The following is a 23,044-nucleotide window of genomic DNA, read 5'->3' as shown; positions in this document are numbered from 1 at the left end:
CCGCCAGTCCCGCTGAGAGGCTTGAGCGCCCCTCCTGTGGAGTTGCTCATTGCAGCTGTCGCAGCGATCTGCTGCTGCCGTTGCTGCTGGGGTTTTCGATCGCACATACCACCGTAAGGCGCGAGCTAGCTAGCTAGTTAGCTAGCTAGCTGGCTAGCAAGGAGGCTCGCCAGTTGGCAGCCGCCTAGCTAGAGTTCGCAGCAGACGAACTAAGCCGACAAGCAGGCTGCCTACCTACCCTTTGGTCTGGATAGCTAGCTAGCTAGTTAGCTGGTCAGCAAGCTAGTTAGGTGACTACTTATCTAGTGTATAGCTAGCTAGCTAGCTAGCTGGCTAACTGGTTAGCGAGCGCCTCCGCTGGGTGTGGGGGTCCTGGCCGGTATAACGGCTGGTGTGTTGCCCGCAGCTAGCTAGCTAGCCATACAGGCAGCTAGCCATACAGACAGCTAGCCATACAGACAGCTAGCCATACAGACGGCTAGCTGTCAGCAGCTGTCGACTGTTTAAGTCCATTTGAATCTTGGCAAGGGATAAACAAAAACTAATTCGGAGTCCTGCTAGCTAGCTAGCTAGCCACCTGGCTATCTAGCAAGCCAGCTACCTAGATAGATGGATAGCTACCGGTCAGCAGCAGCAGCAGCAGCAGACTGCTGCAGCAGACTGCTGCCACAGGGGGAGAGACAGCAGAATTAGCGCCACGAACAGCAGCTGCAGAAGCCAGTCAAAGCCCTCACAATTCAAAAGGACTCAACCACCATGCACACTGATCTTGCAGCTCCTGCTGCTGCTGCTGCTGCTGGCGGGCTCCACTGCTGCGACGCCGCAAAGGCGCTGGGGACTGCAGCAGCAACGATAGAAAATCCGTGTGCAGCTGCTGGTCTTGCTGTTGTTGCCGCTGCCTCATCTGCTGCTGCTCCCCTTCGTCGCCGCCGACCTGCTGCTGCTGCCGCTGCTGCTGCTGCTTGTCCAGAACCCCAGGTGCCACTGAGCGGGGGTCAGTACCTGCTGCTGCTATTCTCTCGATGCCTACAGCTGACTCTGTCGCTGCTGTTGCTCCTGCTGTTGTTGCTTCAACTGGTGTTGCTGCTGCCGCTGCCCCAGCCTCCCTAACTGGAGCGGGATCTTGGGTGCCCGAAGCAGCAGCGGCAGCAGCAGCAGGTGCTTTGCCCTGAGGAGGGGCCTTGCTGCTGCTCCTCTTTAAAGGTGCAGCCGCTCGCAGCAGCAACTGAAGAGTCTCTGCATCATCCTGTGGAGGGCTGAGGCCTTCATAGGCGAACGAATGGCGCAGCAACTGCAGCAGAAGCAGCAGCAACAGCACCAGCTGCAGCACGTGAATGAGTCTTACCCAGCAGCAGAGACGTGAAAGCAACCGAAGAGAGCACAACCCATTAACAGCAGCAGCAACAGCAACAGCAGAAGCAGCAACGGTACAACATACCTTTTCTAACACAGCAGGGGACGGCTGTAGCAGCTGCACTGCTGCTCCGTCATCTTCATATTCCTCCGTGTGCGGAGCAGCAGCAGAAGCAGCAGCAGCAGCAACCCGAAGAGCCTCCCGCCCTGCTGCTGCGCATGCCGATATGCTGTTGCTCTCCTCTGAACTGCACTTCTGAGGCAGCAGCAAGCGGCGCGCTGTTGCTGCTGCTACTCCTGCTGCAGCTGCTGTTGTAGCCGCAGCTGGCAGCAGATGCTGCAGCCGCGCAGCTGCCTTATTTGCTGCTGCGAAGGCGCTGTATGCACAGCTGCAGTGTATCCGCAGCTGCTGCAGCACTGCTGCGGAAGGGGCAGCTGGTGCAGCCCCTGGTGCAGCAGCGGCAGCTGGTGCTGCTGTTGCAAACTCCACAGATGCAGAGCACACAGAAAACAGAGTTGCTGGATTCTGTTGCTGCTGCTGCCGTTGCTGTTGCTGCTGCTGGTGTTGGCGTCGTTGCTGCTCCTGCAGCTGCTTTGAAATATTCTCAGCAATCTCAGAAGCAGCAAGCTGCTGCTGCTGTTGCTGCAACAACGCCTCCGTCATGCGATGCAGAGACACAGCAGCAGAAGCAGCAGAAGCAGCCGCCGTTTGCTGAACCCATTCGTCATCCCCACCTGTTGCTGCATCAGCAGCAGCAGCTGCTGCTGCAACTCCTGCTGCGGGCCCCGTTGCTGTTGCTCCAGCTGCTGCGGAACCTGCTGCTGCTGTTGCTGCTGGAACTGCATGTGCTACGCATGCCCCTGTAAGGCCGCTGTCTTGCTGCTGCTGCTGTTGCTGTTGCTGCTGCTGTTGCTGCTGATCCTGCTGCTCCTCAGCAGCAGCAGCGGAACAGACAAGGGCCGAGAGTGTTCTTAGGATGGCGATGGTGTGGCCAGCAGCAGCAGCAGCAGCAGCAGCAGCAAATCGCTGTCCTGCAACGGCCCACGCAGTCGCCATGCGCCGCTCTGCCAGCAGCAGGAGACACGGTAGATCAGCGGAACTCTGCTGCTGCTGTTGCTGCTGCTGTTCGTCCTGCTGCCTCTGCGCTTGAGCCGGCTTCTGCTTCAGTACTGCCTGCTGCAGCAGCACTAAAGCTGCAGCAGGATCAGCAGCAGCAGCACAGGGAGACAAAACGCACAGGTCCGCGTACACCGCATCTCGAAGCTCGCTGTTGCACACTACAGGAGCAGCAGCAGCACCAGCAGCTGTTGTTGCTGCTGCTTTCGCTGCTCTTGGAGCCCCAGCATGCTGTTCGGAGCAGCCCTTCTTCGGGGGTGCCGGTCTGTTGCTGCTGCTGCTGCTGCAGGGGGCCGCGTACCGCCGAAGCAGCAAATCGTTGCAGTGGAAGTGAAGCGCAACTGCCTCTGCTGCGTCGCCCTGCAGCGGCTGCTGTTGCTGCTGCTGCAGTGCGGCAGCACCTGCAAGTGATAGGCCACCTGACAGCAGCAGGAGCCACTGCCGCACATTGCTGCTAGCCAGAAGCAGTAACTCTTCTGTGCATGCGCTGCAGCAGCACAAACCACTGCTGCTGCTGCTGCTGCTGCAGTGCGCACGGGTTCGCCGCCTCAAGGAAGCCAGGAGCTCTTTTGCTGCTGCTTTTTTATGCAGCAGCAGCAACCACCTCTGAATTCTCTCTGTGTATTTCTGCTGGCCCCAGCCTGCTGCTGCTGCTGCTGCTGCTGCCGCTGCTGCAGGCGACGGCGAATTCGTATCCTTTGCTGCTGCTGCTGCTGCAGCAGCAGCATCGAGGCCGTTGCTGCTGAGAGGGTCCGGTGCTGCAGTGGCGATGGCCAGCAGCAGCAACAGCAGCTGAGTAGAAAATAAAGGAGTGGTAGAAACAAGCAGGCGCAGCAGCAGTAGCACTAACCCCGGATGCTGCTGCGGGTTGAAGCAGCAGCAGCAGCACTCAGCAGCAAATGACAGCAGCACCAACTCGGTGTCGTCTCGCTCCTGCAGCGCATGCAGCGTCCTTGCTACTGCAGCATCCGCAGCAATAGCAGCTGCCCCCCACTCCACTAATTGCCGAGCCAAGTCTTCATCTCCTTGTTGCTGCTCCTGCTGCTGCTCTTGCTGCTGCTGCTTTTGCTGTTGCTGTTTTTGTTGGTGCTGCTTGTGCTGCTGATCCGGCTGCACAGCAAACGATGATAACTTCTCCCGGTTGCTGCTGCTGCTACTGTTGCTGTTGTTGTTGCTAGTGCTGCTGCTGCTGCAGGAAACTGCTACACCCCACCTGCGTCGCCAAGCGGTCACGAGCCGCTGCGCTGCGCAGATTGCAGCATCGGTCCTTTCTTGCTGCTGTTGCTGCTGCTGTTGTTGCTGCTGCTGCTTTTGTTGCTGTTGCTGTTGCTGTTGCTGCTGCTGCTGTTGCAGCGCCCCAGCAAAGGGACAATGCGGCGGACGCAAGCGCAGCCTTTTTGGAAGCACCAGCACAACAGGCAATGGGTGGTGCATGCTGCTGCTGCTGCGTTTGCTGCTGTTGCTACTGCTGCTGTTCCTGCTGCTGGAGAAGACTAGAGAACGCAGTAGCAACTCTGCATGCGCTTGCTGCAGCATGCGGAACAACGCCGGCAGCGCCATCGAGGTTGCTGCAGCAGCAGCAACTGCAGCAAGGTTCTGCACCATCTTGGGCTGCTGCTGCTGCTGCTGCTCCGGCTGTCTGGCTTGCGTTTTGATTTCGGTGCTGCTGCATGCGTGCGTGCTGCTGCTGCTGCTGCTGGTGTTGTAGCAGGATATGAGGTTGGTCTTGAGTTTGTTTTGCTGCGGAAGCCAGTAGCTGCTGAGGAGCTGCTGCAGCGCAGCAGCAGCAGCTTCTCGCAACTGCTGCAGAGCAGGCAGCTCGTGGTGTGTTGCTTCATGCCGCAGCTGCACCCACTCACCATCGATACCTGTTTTTGCTGCTACAGCAGCAACAGCAGCAGCAAACTTCCCCTTCTGTGCTGCGTCTACGATTGTATTCACATGCCTCACCAGCACCAGCCCGTAGGCATGGCGCAGCAAGCTGCTGCTGCTGCTGCTGCAGTTCCTGCCGCTGCTCCTGCTGCTGCTGCTGCTGGGGAAGAAATAGCCATCCGATAAGAACACCTCCAGCAGCTGCAGCAACAGCTCTGCTGCTGCTGGCAGGCGGCTGTCTGCTGCGCGGCATGCAGAGAGTGACGCCCAAGCAAACAGCAGACGGCGGCGCAGCCCTTCGCTGCTGCTGTTCCTATTGCTGTTGCTGCTGCTGTTGCTGTTGCATTTCTTGCTGCGCTTCGAGGGAGGGGAATGAGGAGCCTCTGCAGCAGCACTGCAGGAGCCGCAAGGGCAGCAACAGATTAATGCTCGCTTGCTGCTGCTATTGCTGCTTTCACTCCTGCTACAGATAATGCTGCTGGAGATAGTGCAGCTGCCCCTGCTGCTGCAGCTGCTGCTGCTGCTGCTGTTGCAGATACACCTGCATCGAGCAGTCTCGTGTGCGAGAAGAGATTCACATATATCTAAAAAATGCCTCCAAGAGGCCCAAGGGGTTTGCTGCTGATTCCAAGGAGAAAACCGCGGAAACGCAGCAGGAGCAGCAGGAGCAGCAGGAGCAGCAGCAGCTGCTGCTGCAGAAGCAGCAGTCCCTGCTCCTCCTGCTGCTCCCCTCGCTGCCCCCATATCCCACTGCCTTAATGGCTTCTAGGCAACCGCAAGCACAACAGCAACGACGGCAGCTCAGCAGCAGCAGCAGCAGCTACTGCTGCTGCTACTGCTGCTGCCCGCCTTCCGCTGTGAAAAACAAATACCCTTACGACCTTATTCAGGAAAACAGAAAAAATTTTCTCATAGCAAATTAAGAATGAAATATTCTCCTTCCCACGGGGCTGCATGCATGCTCGAAGCCCCAGCAGCAGCAGCAGCTGCTGCAGCAGCAGCAGCAACAGCAGTGTGTGTGCACGGTGACAGCACTGCTGTATTTGTTTCTGAATATTTCTGTGATTGTCCTGCTGCAAAGAAGCCTTCTCTTAACCTCTCTGGCCCCATCACCGCAGTTTGCTGCTGCTGCTGTTGCTGCTGCTACTGTTGCTGCTGGCTGATTCTATTACTGCTTGTACTAAGATCTGTTGCTGCTTGTGCTGCTTAGTGTTTCTGCTGCTCCAATACCTAGGGCAATAGACATTATTGCTGCTTTACTAATACTACTGCTGCTGTTACTGCTGCTGCTGTTGCTGCTGCTGATGCAGCTGCTGCTGTTGTATGGGCTACGTGCAGGAGCACAGATAAGTGCATCGAAGTGCATAAAATGCTTTAGTTTGAGAATTAAATTAAAGGAGCTGTTTGCTGCTGCTGCACCTGGCGCTGCAGCTGCCGCTGCTGCTGCTGCGGCTGCTGCTTCCCGCCGCTGAATACCGCTGCGCAAAGCAGCTCTGCTCCCACCCCCTATCTAATTATCAAGCTAGCCGTCTGGCTAGCTGCCTGCCTGCCTAGCTAGCTAGCTAGCTAGCTAGCTAGCTAGTTATATATCTGGATAGCTGGCAAGCTGGCCAAGTCACCAGCTAGCTAGCTAGCTAGATCTCTAACTAGCCATACGGCTAGCTAGCTACTAACTACCTGGCTATGTCGCCAGCTAGCTAGCCAGCCAGGTGGCTACTCAGGTAGCGTTTTAGGGTGACTGGCTGGGGGTGTCTGGCGAGTTCAAGCCAGCTGCGTCTGTTGCTGCTGATGCTGCTGCTGCATCTGTTGCGGCTGCTGCGTCTGTTGCTGCTGCGTCTGCTGCTGCTTCTGCGCCTGGTGAGGGAGATGCATGCGCCTCTGCTGCCGATGCCAGAGCTGCGTCTGCTGCTGCTGCATCCGCATTCGTTACATTTTGTGGCTGCTGCTGGTGCTGCTGCTGCTCCTGCTCGGTGATGCCGGTGGCTGTGCCGCTTAAAGTCTCGCTGTTTGCAGCGTCTGCTGCTGCAGGTGTATCCTGTTGTTGCTGCTCCTGCTGCTGCTCAGAGGCTTGAGGCATGATGGGGGGTGGAGCTGCTTCCGGCTGCAGTTGCTGCTGCTGTTGCTGCAGCAAGCTGGGGTACTGGGGCGCAGCAAAAACCACAACCAGCAGCAGAGCAACCTGCCCAACCAGCAGCAGCAGCAGCAGCAATCGTCTTTTGGATGGCGAAAGCAGCAGCTGCTGCAGCTGCTGCCGGAGGAAGCGAGCAGACGCAGCAGCAGCAGCAGCAGCAGCAAGCCACCGAATGCTGCCCGCAGCTGCGCTCGGCAGCAGCTGCGTCAGCGAAAGCAGCAACACGACTGGAGCAGCAGCTGCTGCTGCATATCCTTGAAGACACAGGAGCTGCACAAGGCTCACATCTTGCTGCTGCTGCTGCTGTTGCTCTTGCTGCGGTAGCGGAGTCCCTCTGCTGTTGCTGCGATACCGCTGCAGCAGCTGCAGCAGCCAGCAGCACGCAGGAGGAGCAGCAACTGCAGCATAAGCAGCAGCACCTGCAAACGTCAGAAGTTTGAGGCCGGCTGCTGCTTCCGCTTCTGCCGCTGCTGCTGCTGCTTCGGAGCCATCTGCCGCTGCTGCACCCTTTGGTGGCAGCAGCAGCAGCGGTAGAGAAGCAGAGATAAAAATTAGGAGGGAAATTGTTGCTGCTATCCACACAGGACCGTACAAGTCAGGCTGCTGCAGCAGGCTCGTCTTCTCGCTGCTGCTGCTGCTGCTGCTGCCGTTCAGGTGTATTGGCAGCACCGCATGCAGACGCATCAAGACTTGCTGCGAGTCAACATCAAACAGCCGCTGCGCAGCAGCAATGGGAAAGCAGCTCCACCATGGCTGCTGCTGCTGCTGCTGCTGCTGCCCTGTTGCTGCAGCACCTTGCTCCTGAGACCCCCACATCATTCCTCCTTTTGCTGCTGTATCCAGTTGCCCCATTGCGAATCCTTGATTGAAATCACCTGGTTTGCTGCTGGTGCTGTTGCTGCTGCTGTAGGGTTGCATTGCTCCTGCTGCAAGTCCGGGGGAGTCGCTGAGCGACAGCGTTAAGCCCTGCTGCTGCAGCTTGCTGCTGCTGCTGCTGCTGCTGCTGCTGCTGCCTATTGCTGTGCTGGAGAAGACCAGCGCGCCGTATGACGCTGCATCCTGTGCACCTCCACTGTTGGTTTCAGCAGCACCAGAAGCAGCAGAAGCATCAGCAGTAGCAGCAGCAGCAGCTAAATCAGCAGCAGCATCTTGCGTTGGCCTCTCCCACTGCGTTCGTTGCGTTAGCTGATTATAGTAATAAGGGACTCCGTCCTTTGTTGTGTACTGCAGCCACAGGCGAGGCAGCGGAGCAGACTCCATCTTTGCTGCTCCGCTGCTACCGAACCTCCTGTGCTGCTGCTGCTGCTGCTGCTGCTGGTACTGCTGCTGCTGCTGCTGCTCCTGCCGCTGACTGGGATACTGCTGCTGCTGCTTATGCTGCTTGGGGTACTGCTGCTGCTGCTTATGCTGCTTGGGGTACTGCTGCGGCTGCTACTAATGCTGCTGCTGCTGCTTGGAATGCTGCTGCTACTGCTGCTCCTTGTGGTAATGCTGGTGCTGCTGATGCTGCTTGCAAGGCTTGGGATACTGCTGCTGCTGCCGTTGGTGAGGCAATGACTCTCCTTCTTTCTGCTACTGCAGCAGCTGAGGTGCCCCCCGTTGCTGCTGTTGCTGCGGCGGTGGCGGCTCCTGCTGCAGCAGCTGCAGCAGCAGCAGCTGCCGCTGCTCTTAGGGTTCCTGGCGCAGCTTTGCTGCTGCGTGTTAATGAAGGATGATTGCAAAGCCGTGACTCAGCAGCAAAGACAGCAGCGCCTGCTGATTGGTTGTTGCTGCGACAAGACAGCGCGAGCAGCAGCAGCAGCAGCTGCTGCAGCAGCAGCAGCAGAAACTGTCCCAGGGAACTCCCCAGCTGACCAACACAGAGAAGATAATAAATATAATCAGCAAATAAATACTCGTATTTCGATTGGTGTTGAGTTTGCTGCTTGGGGAGCTGTTGCTGCTGTTGCTGCTGCGGCTGCTGCGGCGGCGGCGGCGGCGACTCAGCCCCGTTGACCCGCAGCAGCAGCAGCAGCAACAACAACAACAACAGCAGCAGCAACTAGCGATATTCCCGCTATTAATTGGGGGGCAGATAGCTATGCAGACAGTTGCAGCAGCAGCAGACACCTTTGCGCCTACGCCTAGCAGCAACAACAACCACAGAAGCGGCAGCAGCAACTACTGTTGCTCTGTAGCAGAGAGGCAACCGGCAGCAGCAGCAGCAGAAGCAGCAGCACGAAGAAAGCGACTGCACCAGCACCAACAGCAGCCGTTATCTCAAAAGCAGGGACAGCTGCAGCAACGGCAGCAGCAACTGCAACGCGCGCAGCAGCGACAGAAATTGCGGTTCTCCACGGACTGCAGCAGCAGCAGCAGCAGCAGCAGCCCCTGCTGCTGAGGGAGGACAGATGCGTTAATCAGGGTAATCTCGGAACCTCAGCATATAACACTGCTGCTGGAATTCCGCAGCAGCAGCAGCAGCAGCTGCTGCTGCAGCAGGTACAGCAGCAGCAACAGCAGCACCAGAAGTAGCAGCAGGATGGCTGCTGCTGACGGCAGCAGCAGCAGCAGCAGCAACAGCATGGCGTTTGGTGCCGGTGCTTCGCACTTGGAGTTGCTGCGAGCTGCTCAGAAGGATGACTTCTACTGTCGGGTGTACACGCAGCAGCTGCAGAAGCTGCTGCAGCAGCTGCATCAGCTGCTGCTCCCTCCACAAGGACAACCACAGCGAAGGAATAGCCTTGCTGCTGCAGGCAGCAGCAACAGACGCAGCAACAGCAGACGGTTATCCGCAAGCTACGCTATTTCTGCAGATGGTGGCAGCAGCAGCAGCGGTAACAGCAGCAGCAGCAGCAGCAATAACAACAGCAGCAGCAGCACAAGCAGCAACAGCAGCAGCGGCACAAGCAGCAACAGCAGCAGCAGCACCAGCAGCAACAGCAACAGCATCATGCCATGGAGGCGATGGGTGAGATATGCTCGTGCTGTTGCAGCAGATTGGTGTTTGCTGCTGCAGCAGCAGCAACACGCAGCTCGATCGCTTGTCCAGATTCTTTATTTTGCTGCTTCTTTAGGGGGTAGCAGCCAGCAGTCCCTTGGGGAGGAATATTGCGAACTCAGAACGGTAAGTGCTGCTGCTGTTGCTGCTGCTGCTGCTGCCGTTGCTGCTGCTGTTGCTGCTGCTTCTGTTGCTTCTGCTGCTGCTGCTCTTACTGGATCGCTGCTGCACCTGCTGTCACTACTGCTGCTGGCGCTCCACGTGCTGTTGCGGCTGCTGCTGCTCTTCGAGATGCTGCTTGTGCTGCAGCTGTTCGTGCTGTTGCTGTTGCAGCTTCACCTTGCTCTGTTGCTGCTGCTGCTGCCGTGGCTGCTGCTGCTATTTGTCTTCATTAACTGGGATAAGCAGTGAATTGCTGCTGCTGCTTCTCCTATGGTTGGTTGCTTGTGCTGCTGCTGTCCCTGCTGTTGCTGCCGCTGCTTGCTCGTTGCTGCTTGTGCTGCTGCTACTGCTGCTGCTGCTGCTGCTGCTGCTGCTGCAGGTGGGGCCCCCTCACTATGGCGGCATTACCGGCTTCCTGTTGCTGCTTTGGGCTGCGGTGCTGCGTTCGATTCCTTTTGCTGCCGCTGCAGCACTCATCGCAAAGACATGCAGGCATGTCCTGCTGCTGCTGCTGCTGCTGCTTGTGCTGCTGCTGCTGATTGCGCTTCTGCTGCTGCTTCTTTTTCTAAGACTGCTGCTGGTGGTGCTCCTGGCGTTGCTGTTGATGCTACTGGGGCCGCTGCTGGTGGGGCTGTTTCTGCTGCTCTTGATTCTGCTGCTGCTCCTGCTGCTGCTGCTTCAGGGTTTTTGGTTTGTATACGCCAACAGCAGCAGCAATCGATGATTTTTTAGCAGGTGGGTTTTTTGCTCTCGAGCACCGTCTGCTGCTGCTGCTATGGTTACATCTCTCTTAGTTGCTGCTGCTAGCCACCTGCTGCTGCTGCATGCTGCCTGCTGCTGCTGCTGCTGCTGCTGGGGTGTATCTGCAGTTTTGCGTCGATTTCACTTGGCTTTATTTTTCTGGGACGGCAAATTCCTCCACTTCTCACAGAGGCAGGTTGCTGCTGCTGTTGCTGCTGCTGCTGCTGCTGCTGCTGCTGTTGCTTGTTTATCTGGTTTGGCTGGTTTCTGTGGCGGGATGCTGCTGCTCATTTGTTTGTGCTGCTGCTGCTGCTTCTGCTACTGCAGGTTGCTGCAGCGGCGGCTCTTTCGGCTGTACGGGGGCCTCTCTTCCCGTGCTGTTGCTGCCTACATGCGCGGCTTTGCTGCAGTGCTGCTGCTTCAGGGGTTGTTAGTTGCGCACTCTCTCTTTAATATGTTTACGAGGCAGAGGGCGCGGCAGCAAATTCAGAAAGAAACTGCTGCTGAGATCAGCAGCAACAGCAGCAATAGCAGCAGCAGCAGCAGCAAGGAGGAGAAAAGGGAGAAAAAAGAAGAAAGCGCAGCAGCTACAGATAACCCCAACAGCAGCAGCAGCAGCAGCAGCAGCAGCAGCAGCAGCAGCAGCAGCAGCAGCAGCACGTTGGTGTGTTTGTTTTGCCAGAGCTTTTGCAGCGTCCCAACGGCTGCTGCATGCGGCCACATCTTTTGCTGGTCTTGTATCAGCAGGTGGTGCCAGCAGCAACAGCAGCAGCAGCAGCAGCAGCAGCAGACGCCTACATGCCCTGTTTGTCGGTGAGCCGCAGCGCAGCAGCAGCAGCGAGAAAATAAACAAAGACGAATAAGAACAGATACAAATAAATAAATAAATAAATAAATAAATAAACAGACATGCTGTTTCTCTGAAGACACGACAGACAAAGAGAAAGCTCCCTCAGTGCGATATTAACGTGTGTCTGCTGCTTTTGCTGCTGCTGCTGCTGTTGCTTATGCTGCTGCTATTGTTGTTGTTGCTGCTGCTGCTTTTGTCGTTGTTGCTGCAGCGCTGCCTGCCCGCCGCAACATTTGCTGCCTCTCCGTCACTTTGAGAGCTCGGAGGATTTGCTGCTGCAGTACAACTTGCAACAGCAGCAGCAACAGCAGCAGCAACAGCAACAGCAACAGCAGGAGCAGCAGGAGCAGCAGGAGCAGTAGAGCAGAGCTGATCTTCCTACAGATCGTCAGCGCTGCAGCAAGTGCTGCAGCAACCGTACCGGCACCTGCTGCAGCAACTGCAGCAGCAACTTGAACAGCAACTCCAGCAGCTGCTGCAGCAGTAGCTGCTGCAGGGATTGCAGCGCGAACCCCTGAATATTTTCCTGCATCTCATTGCCTGAACGACGATATTTTTTGGTTGCAGCAAGCGTTCTGCTGCTGCTGCTGTTGCTGCAGCAGCAGGTGCTGCTGCTAGCTCCTTTCCGGCATGGGGAGGCTGGTAACGCTGTTTCTGCTGCTGCTGCTGCACTTCGGGTGTAGCGACAGATGCTGAATGAATTTGTGAAGCGGTGGCAGTTTGTGTTTTTTTGCTGTTACTCTTGCTGCTGCTGCTGCTTTGTCAGCAGCAGAAGCAGCAGCAGCAGCAGCATGCGTCCCTTGCCATATCAACTCCCCATACGCAGTCTGCATACTGGCGGTGTTTGTAACTAGCTAAAGCTAGCTGTAGCTAGCCAGCTATGACTGGCTGTATCAGGCTATGGCCAGGTGTAGCTAGCTGTAGCTATATATATATATATATATAGTCGCAAACAGCGGTAGGCAGCTGAATCCCTCTCTAGCTATCTGTAGCTAGCTGTAATTAGGTGCGGCGGAGTGTAGCTAGCTGCAGCTAGATATAGCTAGCTGTAAGTACTTGTCTTCTTTTTACGCTTGCCTTCGATAGTTTATGCTGATTTGCGCACGGCAACAGCAGAAGCGGCAGCAGCAGCAACACCGGCAGCCGCAGCAACAACTACAGCAGCAGAGGCAGCAGCGGCAACAACTGCAGCACCCGAAGCAGCAGCAGCACGAACAACTTCAGGAGCAGCAGCAGCAGCACGAACAACTTCAGGAGCAGCAGCAGCAGCACGACCAACTGCAGAAGCAGCAAAAGCAGCAGCAATCAAGGTTTCTTGCTCTAATTACTTCATTTGTTGCTACGCGCGAGTTGCTGCTGACGGCAGCAACGGAGACAAGCAAAGACAAAGAGAGACAAAAAAAGAAGATAAAACGGAGACAGGCAGCAGCAACGAGGAGACACAGACAAGCACAAACATATAAATATATGGGCTCTTAAACACACACAGACAAAGCAGCAGCACCAGCAATACCAGCGGCAGCAGCAAAACCAGCAGCAGCAACAGCAGCGGCAGCAGTTGCTGCTCCAGCTGCTGCAGCTTGGGTTAAAGCTGCAGAGATAAAGCGCTAAACAGCAACAGCAGATCTTCTTTGGGTGCTGCAAAATAGCAGCAGCAAACAAGCCATACAGCAAAACCTGCCGTCACTGCTGCTGCTGCAGCTGCTGCTGCTGCTGCGCTCGGGCGCCGTAGGTAGATTAACGGTATTAAAAGACAAAAAAATTTGAATAAGAAGTGTTTCTATAGTGGTAGCTGAGGTGTACGTACACCCCACTGCAGCCTACTGGGACGCCGGCTGCATGCGCATGCTGGCCGGCTGCTGGTGCTGCTGCTGCTGCTGCTGCCACTGGTGCTGCTGCAGAAGAGGAACGAAAAAACAGAACTTCTTTGGTCTAGACACACATTAGTGGATTAGCAGCTGCATGTTGCTGCCTCTCCGTTTGCTGCTGCTGCAACACCCCGGGCAGCAGCAGCAGCACAGGCGTCTGCCGCTAAGTTAACAAGCAGCTGCAGCAGCAGCAGCACCAGCAAACTGCAGCAAGTGCAAGTCTCGTGATCTTAGAGTTCTCCTGCTGCAGCAGGAACGGGTTGTGCCTCTGTCTGCAGCAAAATGGCACTGCAAGAGGAGAGCTCCCCTCAGCAGCAGGAGCAGCAGCAAGAAGAGCAGCAGCAGCAGCAGCAGCAGCAGGAGCAGCAACAAGCAGAGCAGCAACAACAGCAGCAAAACGATGGCGCGTCACCTGCCGACCGTAGCCCCTCCGGCAACTCTACAACGCCCGAGCAGCCACAGCAGCAGCAGCAGCAGCAGGAGCAGCAGCAGCAGCAGCAGCAACAGGAGGGGGACCTCACCGCAGCGGAGCTGCAGTGCAGAAACGACAAGTTGCTGCTGCAGCAGAACTCTCTTCTTGACTCGCTAACGTCTGAAAGGATCTCCAGGCTAGCAGCAGAACGGCAGGCTCTTGCTGCAGCAGCAACAGCAACAGTTGCGGAGGGGAAGGCGAAGCTGCTGCAGCGGCGGCTCGATGCTGCAGAAGCAGCGCAGCACCTGCTGCAGCAGCAGCTAGAGGACTCGCAGCAGAAGCAGCAGCAACTGGAGCAGCAGCTGCAGCAAGCCAGCAGAGACTCGACTGCAGCAAAGGCAGCAGAGCAGCAGCAAAAGGAGCAGCAGCAGCAACAGCAACAAGAGCAGCAGCAAAAGTATGATGAAGTGCATGTAAGTTGCCTTCTATAGCAGGTATAGGGTAGCTAGTTAGTTGAAGAAGTTGCTGCTGCTGCTGCTGCTGCTACTGCTTACCGTTGCTGCTGCTTCGTGGTGTGTTCCTGCTGCTGCTGCAGAACTTGCTGCAGCAGCTGCAGCGCAAGTACGCTTGCTTACAACAGCAGCAGGAGTTGGATGCTGCTGCTGCTGAGGAGAAGCAGCGCCTGCAGCAGGAGCTGCTGGACATGAGGCAGAGTCTGCTGCAGCAGAAGGATGCAGTTGCTGCAGCACAGCAGCAAGTGATTGAGGAGCTGCAGCAGCAGAAGCAGCAGCTGCTACAGGAGGTAAGTTGCTTGCTGCTGCTGCTGCTGCGGAGGAAACAGCCAAGTTGCTCACCCTGCAGGATCTCCTGAGCTTCGCTGCTGCTGCTGTTACTACTGCTGCTGCTGCAGGCCGAAGCAAGAGAGGCAGAGTTGAAGCAAGCACGCGAAGACGCAGCTGCAGCAGAAGCAGCAGCAACGGCGAGCAGCACAGACAGCGAGCAGCAGCAACAGCAGCAGCAGCAGCAGCAGCAGCCTGGCATGACTGAGGAGGAAGCAAAGCTGCAGCTGCAGAAGATGTCGGAGCAGCAGCAGCAGCAGCAGCACCCGACAGACCTAGCAATTAAACTTCTAATGGAGTTGGATGCAAAATCTCACCAGGTGAGGCCCTCTGTTGCTGCTTCTGCTGCTGCTGCTGCTGTTGCTGCTGCAGTTGTTGTTGATGCTTCTGCTCCATTTACTTAAGAAGGGTTTCGTTTGCTGCTGCATGCCACTCCTGCGCTGCCTCTTGTATATGCAAACCTTGTTGCTGCTTCACTTGCTGCTGTTGCTGCTGCTGCTGCTGCTGCAGTGCAACGTGCTGAGGGGACAGATGCAACAACAGCAGCAGGACGCTGAGGCTTGGAAGGCGGCGGCGCAGCAGCTGCAGCAGCAGCAGCAGGTGCTGCAGCAGCACCTGCAGCAGCAACAGACGGAGTTGCAGCAGCAGCTGCAGCAGCAGGCGGATCAGGAGTGCCGTATGCAGCAGCTGCTGCAGCAGAACAGGAAGAAGAGTCAGCAGATTCAGCTCTTAGAGAGCGAGGTGGGTAATGAATAGAACTGCTGCTGCTGTTGCCGGTGTCGTTCCTGGTGCTTCTGCTGCTGCTGCTGCAGCAGCAGTACTGCAACCCAGCTGCTGCTGAGCGCACTGAGGCAAGGGGCATTCATGCTGCGTTTGCTGCTGCTGCTGTTGCTGCTGCTGCTGCTTCACCCGCTGCAGTATGGAGAGAAGGAAGAGGAAGCCAGACGGTACATGCACCGCAACGACGAGCTGCTGCAGCAAGTTGCTGCTGCTGCTTGGGAGCTGCAGCGGCTGAGGCATGAGCAGCAGCAAGGCATCGCAGCAGCAGCAGGGTCGAGCAGCAGCGAGCAGCAGAGCGCAGCAGCAACATTGCTAGACTATCAAAAGCTGCTGGGGTATTCCAAGTAAGCGCGACGCTGCTGCTGTTGCTGCTGCTGTTGTTGCTGCTGTTGGTACTTGTGCTGCTACTGCTGTTGCTCGTGTGCTGCTGCTTTTGCTGTTGTGCTGTTGCTGCTGTTGGTGGTTGTGCTGCTGCTGCTGCCGTGTTGATGGAGAAGCATTTGCATGCGAGCATGGTTGTGGGGTTTGCTGCAGCAAGCTGAAGCTGCAGCTGCTGCAGCTGGCGGAACACCGGGAGGCTGCAGAGAAGCAGCAGCAACAGCAGCAGGAGCAAGAGCAGCTGCAGCTGCAGCACGAACTTCGGGAGTTGCAGCAGCAGCTGCAGCAAGTTCAGGCAGACCGCAAGGAGCTTGCTGCTGCAGTAGAGCGGCTGCTGCAGCAGCGGAAGCAGCTGCAGCAGCAGCTAGAGGAAGTGCGACAAGATGCTGCCCTCGAACAGCACCCGAAGGCAGCAGACCAGCAGACGGTAGCAGCACAGCAGCAGCAGCAGCAGCAGCAGCAGCACACCAAAGTTGCGGAGCGCCTGGAAGAAGCTGAAGATAAAATGAGACGTTTTGTCGCGCAGGTCTGTTGCTGCAGCTGCTGCTGCTGCTGCTGCTGCTGAAGTCCGTGTTGCTACTGATGTTGCTGCCGCTGCCCTATGTGCTGCTTCTGCTGCACCTGTTGTTATTGCTGTTGTTGCTGCAGATGCAAGAAGTCGCAGCCACCTTATGCCTGGAGCAGCAGCAGACTAACAAGTTGCTGACAGAGAAGCAGCAGCAGCAGCAGCAGCTAGCGGAGCAGAAAGCAACGGCAGACTTCTTCCGGAGCGAGTGCACGCGGCTGCAGCAGCAGCTGCAGCAGCAGCAGCTGCAACTGCAGCAAAGCAACAGCAGGGCAACGATAGCGGAGCAGCGCAGCAGACAGCTAGAAGAGCAGGCGCAGGCCTTAAGAGATGAACTGCATGCACTGAAGCAGCAGCAGCAGCAGCAGCAACGGGAGGCGAGCCAGCAGCAGCAAGCCTTGCACTCAAAAGAGCTGCTGCTAGTCGAGTTGCAGCAGCAGCTGCAGCAGCAGCAGCAGCAGGCTACTGCAGCAGACGTGCAGCACGAGGAACGCTGTGCTTCCCTCCAGGTGCAGCTGCAGCTGCAGCAGCAGCAAAACGCCACGCTGCTGCAGCAGCATAAGCAAGATACGCAGCAGCTGCAGCAGCAGCTAGCCAACCTCAGTGATGTCTCCAGAGAAAGAGAGTCGCAGCATGCAGAAGCAAGAGCAGCAGCAGCAGCAGCACAGGAAGAGCTGCAGCAGCTCAAGCCTACCGTCGAGTAAGCGAAGCAACAGCACCAGCTCCTGCAGCAGCAACGGCAGCAGCAGGATTAATTGTAGCAGCAGCAACAGCAGCAGCACCAGTGCGTTGTTGGTAGTTTGTTCTCCGTTATGTGCTGTTGTGCTGCTGCTGCTGCAGGCAACTGCAGCAGCAAACGCTGGAGCTGCGCGTCCGCCTGGAGGAGAAGGAGAAGATTATATGGCTGCTGCAGCAACGTGCTGCTGCTGCAGCAACGACAGACAGCAGCAGCAACAACAACAACCACAACAACGGCAGCCGCCCTGTGAGTGGTGCTGCAGCAGGAGCTGCTGGTGCTGCTGCTGCTGAGGCTGCAGCAGACACCGCAGCAGCAGGAGCAGCGTCGTCACCAAATCAGCAGCAGCAGCAGCTGCAGCAGCAGCAGCAGCTACAGCAGCTACAAGACGAACTCGAGAGCTGCAAGGCCTTAAAGCAGCACTGGCAGCAGGCAGCAGTGGAGGCGCAGCAGCAGCAGCAGCGCAGCAACGAGCAACAGCAGCAGCTGCAGCAGCAACTCCAAGAGAAGGCTGACAGCATCACTCAGCTGCAAGACAAGCAGCAGCAAATAGAGTCTCTTCTCAACGATAAGGCAAGCTCAGTTTTTGTGTTGTATGGGTCCTGCTGCACCTGTTGCTGCTGCACTTGCTGCTGCTGCTGTTGCTGCTGCTGCACCTGCTGCTGTTCCTATGGGGGTTTGCTGGTTTTAGCTATTAGTACGCGCCTTGCGTTTACGGGCGAGTCGCTGCTGCTGCTGTTGCTGCTGCTACTGCTGCTGCTGTTGCTGCTGCTGCTATTGTTGCTGCTGCTTCTGCTGCTGTGCGTGTGGTGTACAGACACTGCAGATAGGACAGCTGGAGGCTACGATCACAGCTCTGAAGGAGGAGCAGCAGCAGCAGCAGGACGCAGCAGCAAGTGCAGCAGCAGCAGCAGCAACGTCGGACAACTTGCGGCAGCAGCTGCAGCACTTAGAGAGCGAATTAGAGAGAGAGAAAAAGGCAGCAGCAGCAGCAGAAGAGAGATACCGCAGAGAGGTTGACGCTCGCGCTGCAGATATGCAGCAGCTTGAACGAGCAGAGAAGCATCAGCAGCAGCAGCAGCAGCAACTCCTTGCACTCGAGAAAGACCTCAGCGACACACGAGCAGAACTTAAGAGCACACGGTGTGACCCAGGGTTTAGGGTTTAGGGTTTAGGGTTTAGGGTTTGGGGTTTAGGGTTTTTGCTGTCTTGCCTTAAACCTCTGTGGATATTGAGGGTTTAGGGTTTCCGGTTTGGAGAGGCAGCGAAGCGGAGGGCTCAAGGTTTAGGGTTTAGGCTTTAGACGTTAGGGTTTAGGGTTTAGGGTTTAGGGTTTAGGGTTTGTGTGCAGATCTGCTGCTGAAGAGGAGAGTGTGTCTCTGCTGCGAAGCAACGCGAGTTTGCTGCGTGATGTTGAGCGACTTCGAACGGAGACAAAATCTCTTCACGCACAAATCAAAGAAATGTAGGGTTTAGGGTTTAGGGTTTAGGGTTTAGGGTTTATTGCGTGGTTTGGCTGCTTCGCTTTTTCTCTGCATTCTCTGTCTTTGTTTGCCGCTTTGTTTCTTTTTCGTTCTGTTTTATTGCTGGCTATTTATATATCTACATTATTTGTTCAATATAAATATAATATATACAATATATATAAATATATATATGTATGTATAAACATATATATATATATATGCATATATATATATACATTTATATATATATAATATATATATTTCTGTATAGTAGTAATATACGTAATATGTAATATAAATATATATAAATGCCGATGGTTCTATACAAATATAAATAAAATATATATATGTATATAATATATATATATATATATATATATATGTATATAGAAATAGTAAATAATATATATGTCGAATATATATAACGTTGATAGATAATATATCTGTATATATAAATATGTTTGTTAATTTTTGTTTTTGTTTGTTTACTGCAGCACCTCATGCAGCGAGTCTCCTGTTGAGAGCAGTGGGGACAGCAGCAGCAGCGGGAGCAGCAGCAGCAGCAGCAGCAGCAGCAGCAGCAGGGAGCGTCAGCCACAAGAGCGTTTGCTGCATGCCCGATTAGAGGAATCTCTATTGCTTCGTGCAGCAGCAGAAGAGGAGTTAAGAGCAGCAAGGATTGAGAGTGTGCAGCGCGAAGTGCAGCTAAAACAGCTAAAGCGGTCTCTAGAGGATATGAAGGCTGCAGCAGAAAGAGACAGCAAACAAAACGAAGTGCTGCAGCGCCAGCTGCAGCTAGCAGCAGCAAAAGAGCAGCTGCTCTCTCGTGTACCCTCTCTAGAGCTTGCTGCAGCACAGCTTAATGCTGTAAGACATGCATAAACTTTTTAATATATTATATCTTTCTTGCAGTTATCTGCTGTCTCCTTTGCTTCTGTCTCTCGTCTCTTTTTATCTCTCTTCTCTCTCACCAGTGTTTGCTGCTGCTGGTGCTGCAGCTGCGCTTGTTGCTGTTGCTGCTGCTGCAGCAGGTTTTGCCGCTGGCTGCTGCAGTTGGAGCATCTGCTGCTTCTTTTTCCGTGTGCTGCAGGAGTTGAAGACAGCTCACGAGCGGCTGCAGCAGCAGCAGCAGCAGCTGCAGGAGATGCGGGAACAGCAGCAGCCGCTGCAGCTGCGGGTGCGGCAGCTAGAAGCAGCACTAGAGGAGCAGCAGAGGCAGCACAAAGCAGCAAAGCAGCAAGCAGCAGAGTGGAAGAATAACTACCACAACGTTCTCAAGCGCTTTGAAGGGGTACCTGCTGCTGCTGCTGCTCTTGCTGCTGCTGCTGCTGTTATTGCTGGTGTTGTTGCTCCTGCTGCTGCTGCTGCTACTGGTGCTGTTGCTGCTATTGCTCCTGCTGTTGCTGCTGCTACTGCTGCCATTGGTGCTTCGTTTGCTGCTGCTGCTGCTGTTTTGAGAGTGGCTGCCGTTGAGTTGTCGGTTGTGCTGCCGCTGCTCGTATAAACGCTGGCTGTTCTAACACTGCTGCTGCTGCTGCTGTTGCTGCTGCTGCAGGTGGATAGGGGAGAGCTGGAGCAGCTGCGACAGGAGAAGAGCCGATTTGCACAGCGAATGCAGCAGCTGCTCTCTGAACGACAAAAGGAAGCTGCTGCTCTCAAGGTAACGTGCTGCTGCTGCTGCTGCTGGTGCTTCTGTTGCTGCTGCTGCTGCCTCTGTTGTTGCTGATGCCACGTGTATGGAGGTGCTGCTCTTGGTTTTGTGTGTGCTGCTTCTGCTGCAACCGCCGGTTCGATTGCCTGTTCGGCTGCTGCTGCTGCTGCTGCTGCTGCTGCCGCTGTTCGCTTGGTGTTCCTGCTGCTGATGATGGCCGTGCTGCTGCTGCTGCTGCTGCTGCTGCAGGAGAGCGAAGTTAAGAGGACGGAGTTGGAGAGCGCGGTGTCGAAGCTGCAGCAGGAGGTTAGCAGCAGCAGCACGGAGAAGCAGCAGCTTCAGCAGCAGGTGCATCAGCTGCAGCAGCAGCAGCAGCAGCTTCGATCGCTGGAGCAACAGACAGGAGCTTTGAAGCAGCAGCAGCAGCAGCTGCAGGAGGAGTTGCTGCGGGAGCGGAAATCAAATGAAATGCTGCGCTCGCGCTTAGGGCAGCAGCAGCAAAACGCAGGATCAGCAGCAGCACTTTCTCCTGAAGTTGCTGCTGCTGTTGGTCGTGTTGTTCGAGTGGGAGTTGTCTCTTGTGCTGCAGCGCAGCAAGCATTAAATGTTGTTAAGACAGCAGCAGCAGCCGCACACGATGAAGGCAAGAAACAGGCTTTGAAAGATGCTGCTGCTGCTGCGGCACACCAGGAGATAACTACTCTGCAGCAGCAAAAGCAGCAGCAAGACAAGGAGCTCGCTGGAGTGAGACAGCTGCTGCAGCAGCAAACAGAAGAGAACCAAGTCTTACAGAAGCAGCTCGCTGATCAGCAGCTGCTGCTGCAGCAGCAAGCTGCTGCAGCAGAAGAGGAGCAGCACCACTTGCTCTCGCAGCTGCGCCGCACACAGGAGGACCTGAGGAAGGCGCAGCAGAACCAGCAGCTGCAGCAGCAGCAGCTCCAGCAGCTGCAGCAGCAGCAGCAGCTTCAACAGCTGCAGCAGCTGCAGCAGCGACACCAGCAGCTGCTGGAGGGTCAAGGCACCGAAGACCCTTCGGTGTTGCTCCTGCTGCAGCAGCACGAGCAGCAGCAGCAGCAGCAGCAGCAGCAGGCCTCTGTCACTTCCAAACGCATTATGCATGAGCAGCAGTTGCTGCAGCAGCAGCAGAGACCTGAAAAAATGCATAAGCGGGAGCAGGCGGACGACGTCAGTGCTGCTGCAGCAGCAAGAGCAGCAGAAGCAGCTGCTGCAGTTGCTGCTGCAGCGCCGGAGCCCCAGCACGCACAGCAGCAACAGCAGCAAGAGAGCGAACCTGGTGAGGATTCGCCGCAGCAGCAGCAGCAGCAGCACGAAGAGGAAGAGGAGCAGCAGCCCGAAGAGCAGCAGCAGGAGGAGGATGAGCAGCAGCACCAGCAGCAAGAAGAAGAAATGCAAGAGGTAGAGCCGCTGCAGGAAGCCCAGCTGCCGCTGCAGCAAACAAGCAACACTCCTCAGGAGCTCACTGAAGATATAGCAGCAGACAGTGCAGCAGAGGAGCAGCAGGAATCGCAAGAGATGCTTCATGAGCAGCAGCAACAGCAGCAGCAGCACGAAGAGCAGCAGCAGGAAGAAGAGCACCAGGAGCAGCAACAGCAGGAAGAGGAGGAACAGCAGCAGGATGACGAAGAGCAGCAACAACAGGAAGAGGAGCAGCACCACGAACAGCAGCAGCAGCACCACGAGCAGCAGCAGCACGACGAAGAGCAGCAGCAGCACGCGGAGCAGCAGCAGCAGCAGCAGGAGGAGCAACAGCAGCAGCAGGAGGAGCAACAGCAGCAGCAAGAGGACCAACAGCAGCAGCAGGAGGAGCAGCAGCAGCAGACGAGCGAGTCTTCTCAGCTTGAAGACATCAGTGAGGAGTCGTCTCAGCCGCAGCAGGAAGAGCAGCAGCAGGAGCAGCAGGAGGAGGAGCAGCAGCAGCAGGAAGAGGAGCAGCAAGACGTCTACTCTCTGATGGAAGAAGACGAACAGCAGCAGCAGCAAGAACAGCAGCAGCAGCAGCAGCAGCAGGATTCGGAGTCCACCACTGGGCAGGCACCTTCAACCCCTGGAGAATCTGTTGCCCCTGAGGAGCAGCAGCAGCAGCAACAGCAGCAACAGCAGCAGCAGCAGCCAGCTGCTGAGGATGAGGGGCCAGAAGAACTCGCTGTTGAATCTGCTCCCGCAGCAACATGGCAGTGAAGCCCCTCAATTTTTTCTGCTGCAGCAAGGTGCTGCTGCTGCAGCGGGTGCCGTTGCTGTGGCAGCAGCAGATGCTGCTGGTGCTGCAGCATCTAAATAAAGCATAGGCTGCACCGCATGAGCTGCAGCAACAACCTGAAAGCGGTAGTTGCTGCTGCAGCTTCCGCTGCTAGATGCAGCAGCCGCACGAATTTCAATTAACTTGTCTAATTTGCCTACAATATTTAGTGAAGTTGTGATGCTTGCAGCAGCAGCAGCAGCAACAGGAGCTGCACCAGCAGCAGCGGCAGCCTCTGCCGCTGCTGCTTGTCTTCAGATTAGGTGAATAGTACGCGGTAGACGTTGCACAACAGCAGCAGCAGCAACAGCAACATCAGCAGCAGCAGCAACAGCGTAAAGAAACAGGCACGAGCAGTAGGCAGCAAGAGACAGGTAGCAGCAGCAGCAGCAGCAGCAGCAAGATAGAGCCAATGGCGTTGAGATGAATTTGTCTTTAGAGATTTTTCCTGCTTCGATTAAAAAAGGAATTAGCTGTTTAGGGTTTAGGGTTTAGGGTTTAGGGTTTAGGGTTTAGGGTTTAAAGCGACATACAGAGAGAGACAGCGAAGCGGCAACAGCTGTGTCTCTCTTTATAAATTTATGCTGCCTCTCCCTGTCTCTCTAGTATATATATATATATATATACATGTATATACATATATATATATATGTTGTGTATAACATATATGAAATGAATGATATTTATTTCATACAATATAATAAGATAATGTCTACGCGATATTACATATGTACTTAGAGTACATATGAAATAATAAAATAATTAATAACTATATATATATATATATATGAGTAGGAAATATATTGTATAATATATATATTCATGTATATATATTATATAATATATGTGCATGCATGCATATATATATTTATATTAGAGAAAAATT

At 55.4% G+C, this 23,044-nt stretch overlaps 4 protein-coding genes across 4 annotated transcripts; 2 read left to right on the top strand and 2 right to left on the bottom strand.

Moving 5' to 3' along the window:
• Positions 1 to 730: 730 nt before the first annotated feature.
• Positions 731 to 5,086, bottom strand: EAH_00008210 (hypothetical protein, conserved; the record flags this gene model as incomplete). The annotated part of the gene is made up of 2 exons (XM_013395673.1): positions 731 to 1,291; positions 1,439 to 5,086. 2 exons carry the CDS (start codon positions 5,084 to 5,086, stop codon positions 731 to 733), a joined length of 4,209 nt encoding a protein of 1,402 aa, XP_013251127.1.
• Positions 5,087 to 6,071: 985 nt separating this feature from the next.
• EAH_00008200 (hypothetical protein, conserved) lies at positions 6,072 to 7,733 on the bottom strand (the record flags this gene model as incomplete). The annotated part of the gene is made up of 1 exon (XM_013395672.1): positions 6,072 to 7,733. The coding sequence occupies one exon, from the start codon at positions 7,731 to 7,733 to the stop codon at positions 6,072 to 6,074; it is 1,662 nt and encodes a 553-aa protein (XP_013251126.1).
• A 1,261-nt stretch (positions 7,734 to 8,994) lies between these two features.
• On the top strand, positions 8,995 to 11,568 carry EAH_00008190 (zinc finger (C3HC4 RING finger) protein, putative; the record flags this gene model as incomplete). The annotated part of the gene is made up of 4 exons (XM_013395671.1): positions 8,995 to 9,423; positions 9,530 to 9,579; positions 10,684 to 11,169; positions 11,418 to 11,568. 4 exons carry the CDS (start codon positions 8,995 to 8,997, stop codon positions 11,566 to 11,568), a joined length of 1,116 nt encoding a protein of 371 aa, XP_013251125.1.
• Positions 11,569 to 13,356: 1,788 nt separating this feature from the next.
• On the top strand, positions 13,357 to 22,100 carry EAH_00008180 (hypothetical protein, conserved; the record flags this gene model as incomplete). Its single annotated transcript, XM_013395670.1, has 14 exons — positions 13,357 to 13,959; positions 14,082 to 14,288; positions 14,397 to 14,645; positions 14,836 to 15,066; positions 15,244 to 15,449; positions 15,640 to 16,009; positions 16,132 to 16,748; positions 16,889 to 17,366; positions 17,602 to 17,927; positions 18,136 to 18,249; positions 18,745 to 19,117; positions 19,341 to 19,541; positions 19,806 to 19,910; positions 20,151 to 22,100. 14 exons carry the CDS (start codon positions 13,357 to 13,359, stop codon positions 22,098 to 22,100), a joined length of 6,030 nt encoding a protein of 2,009 aa, XP_013251124.1.
• Positions 22,101 to 23,044: the final 944 nt, after the last annotated feature.

The sequence above is a fragment of the Eimeria acervulina genome, genomic scaffold, assembly GCF_000499425.1.
Source record: "Eimeria acervulina Houghton genomic scaffold, Eah_scaff39, whole genome shotgun sequence".
NCBI lineage: Eukaryota > Apicomplexa > Conoidasida > Eucoccidiorida > Eimeriidae > Eimeria > Eimeria acervulina.
Note: the sequence above shows the minus strand (reverse complement) of the source record. Positions and strands in the feature narration are given on the sequence as shown.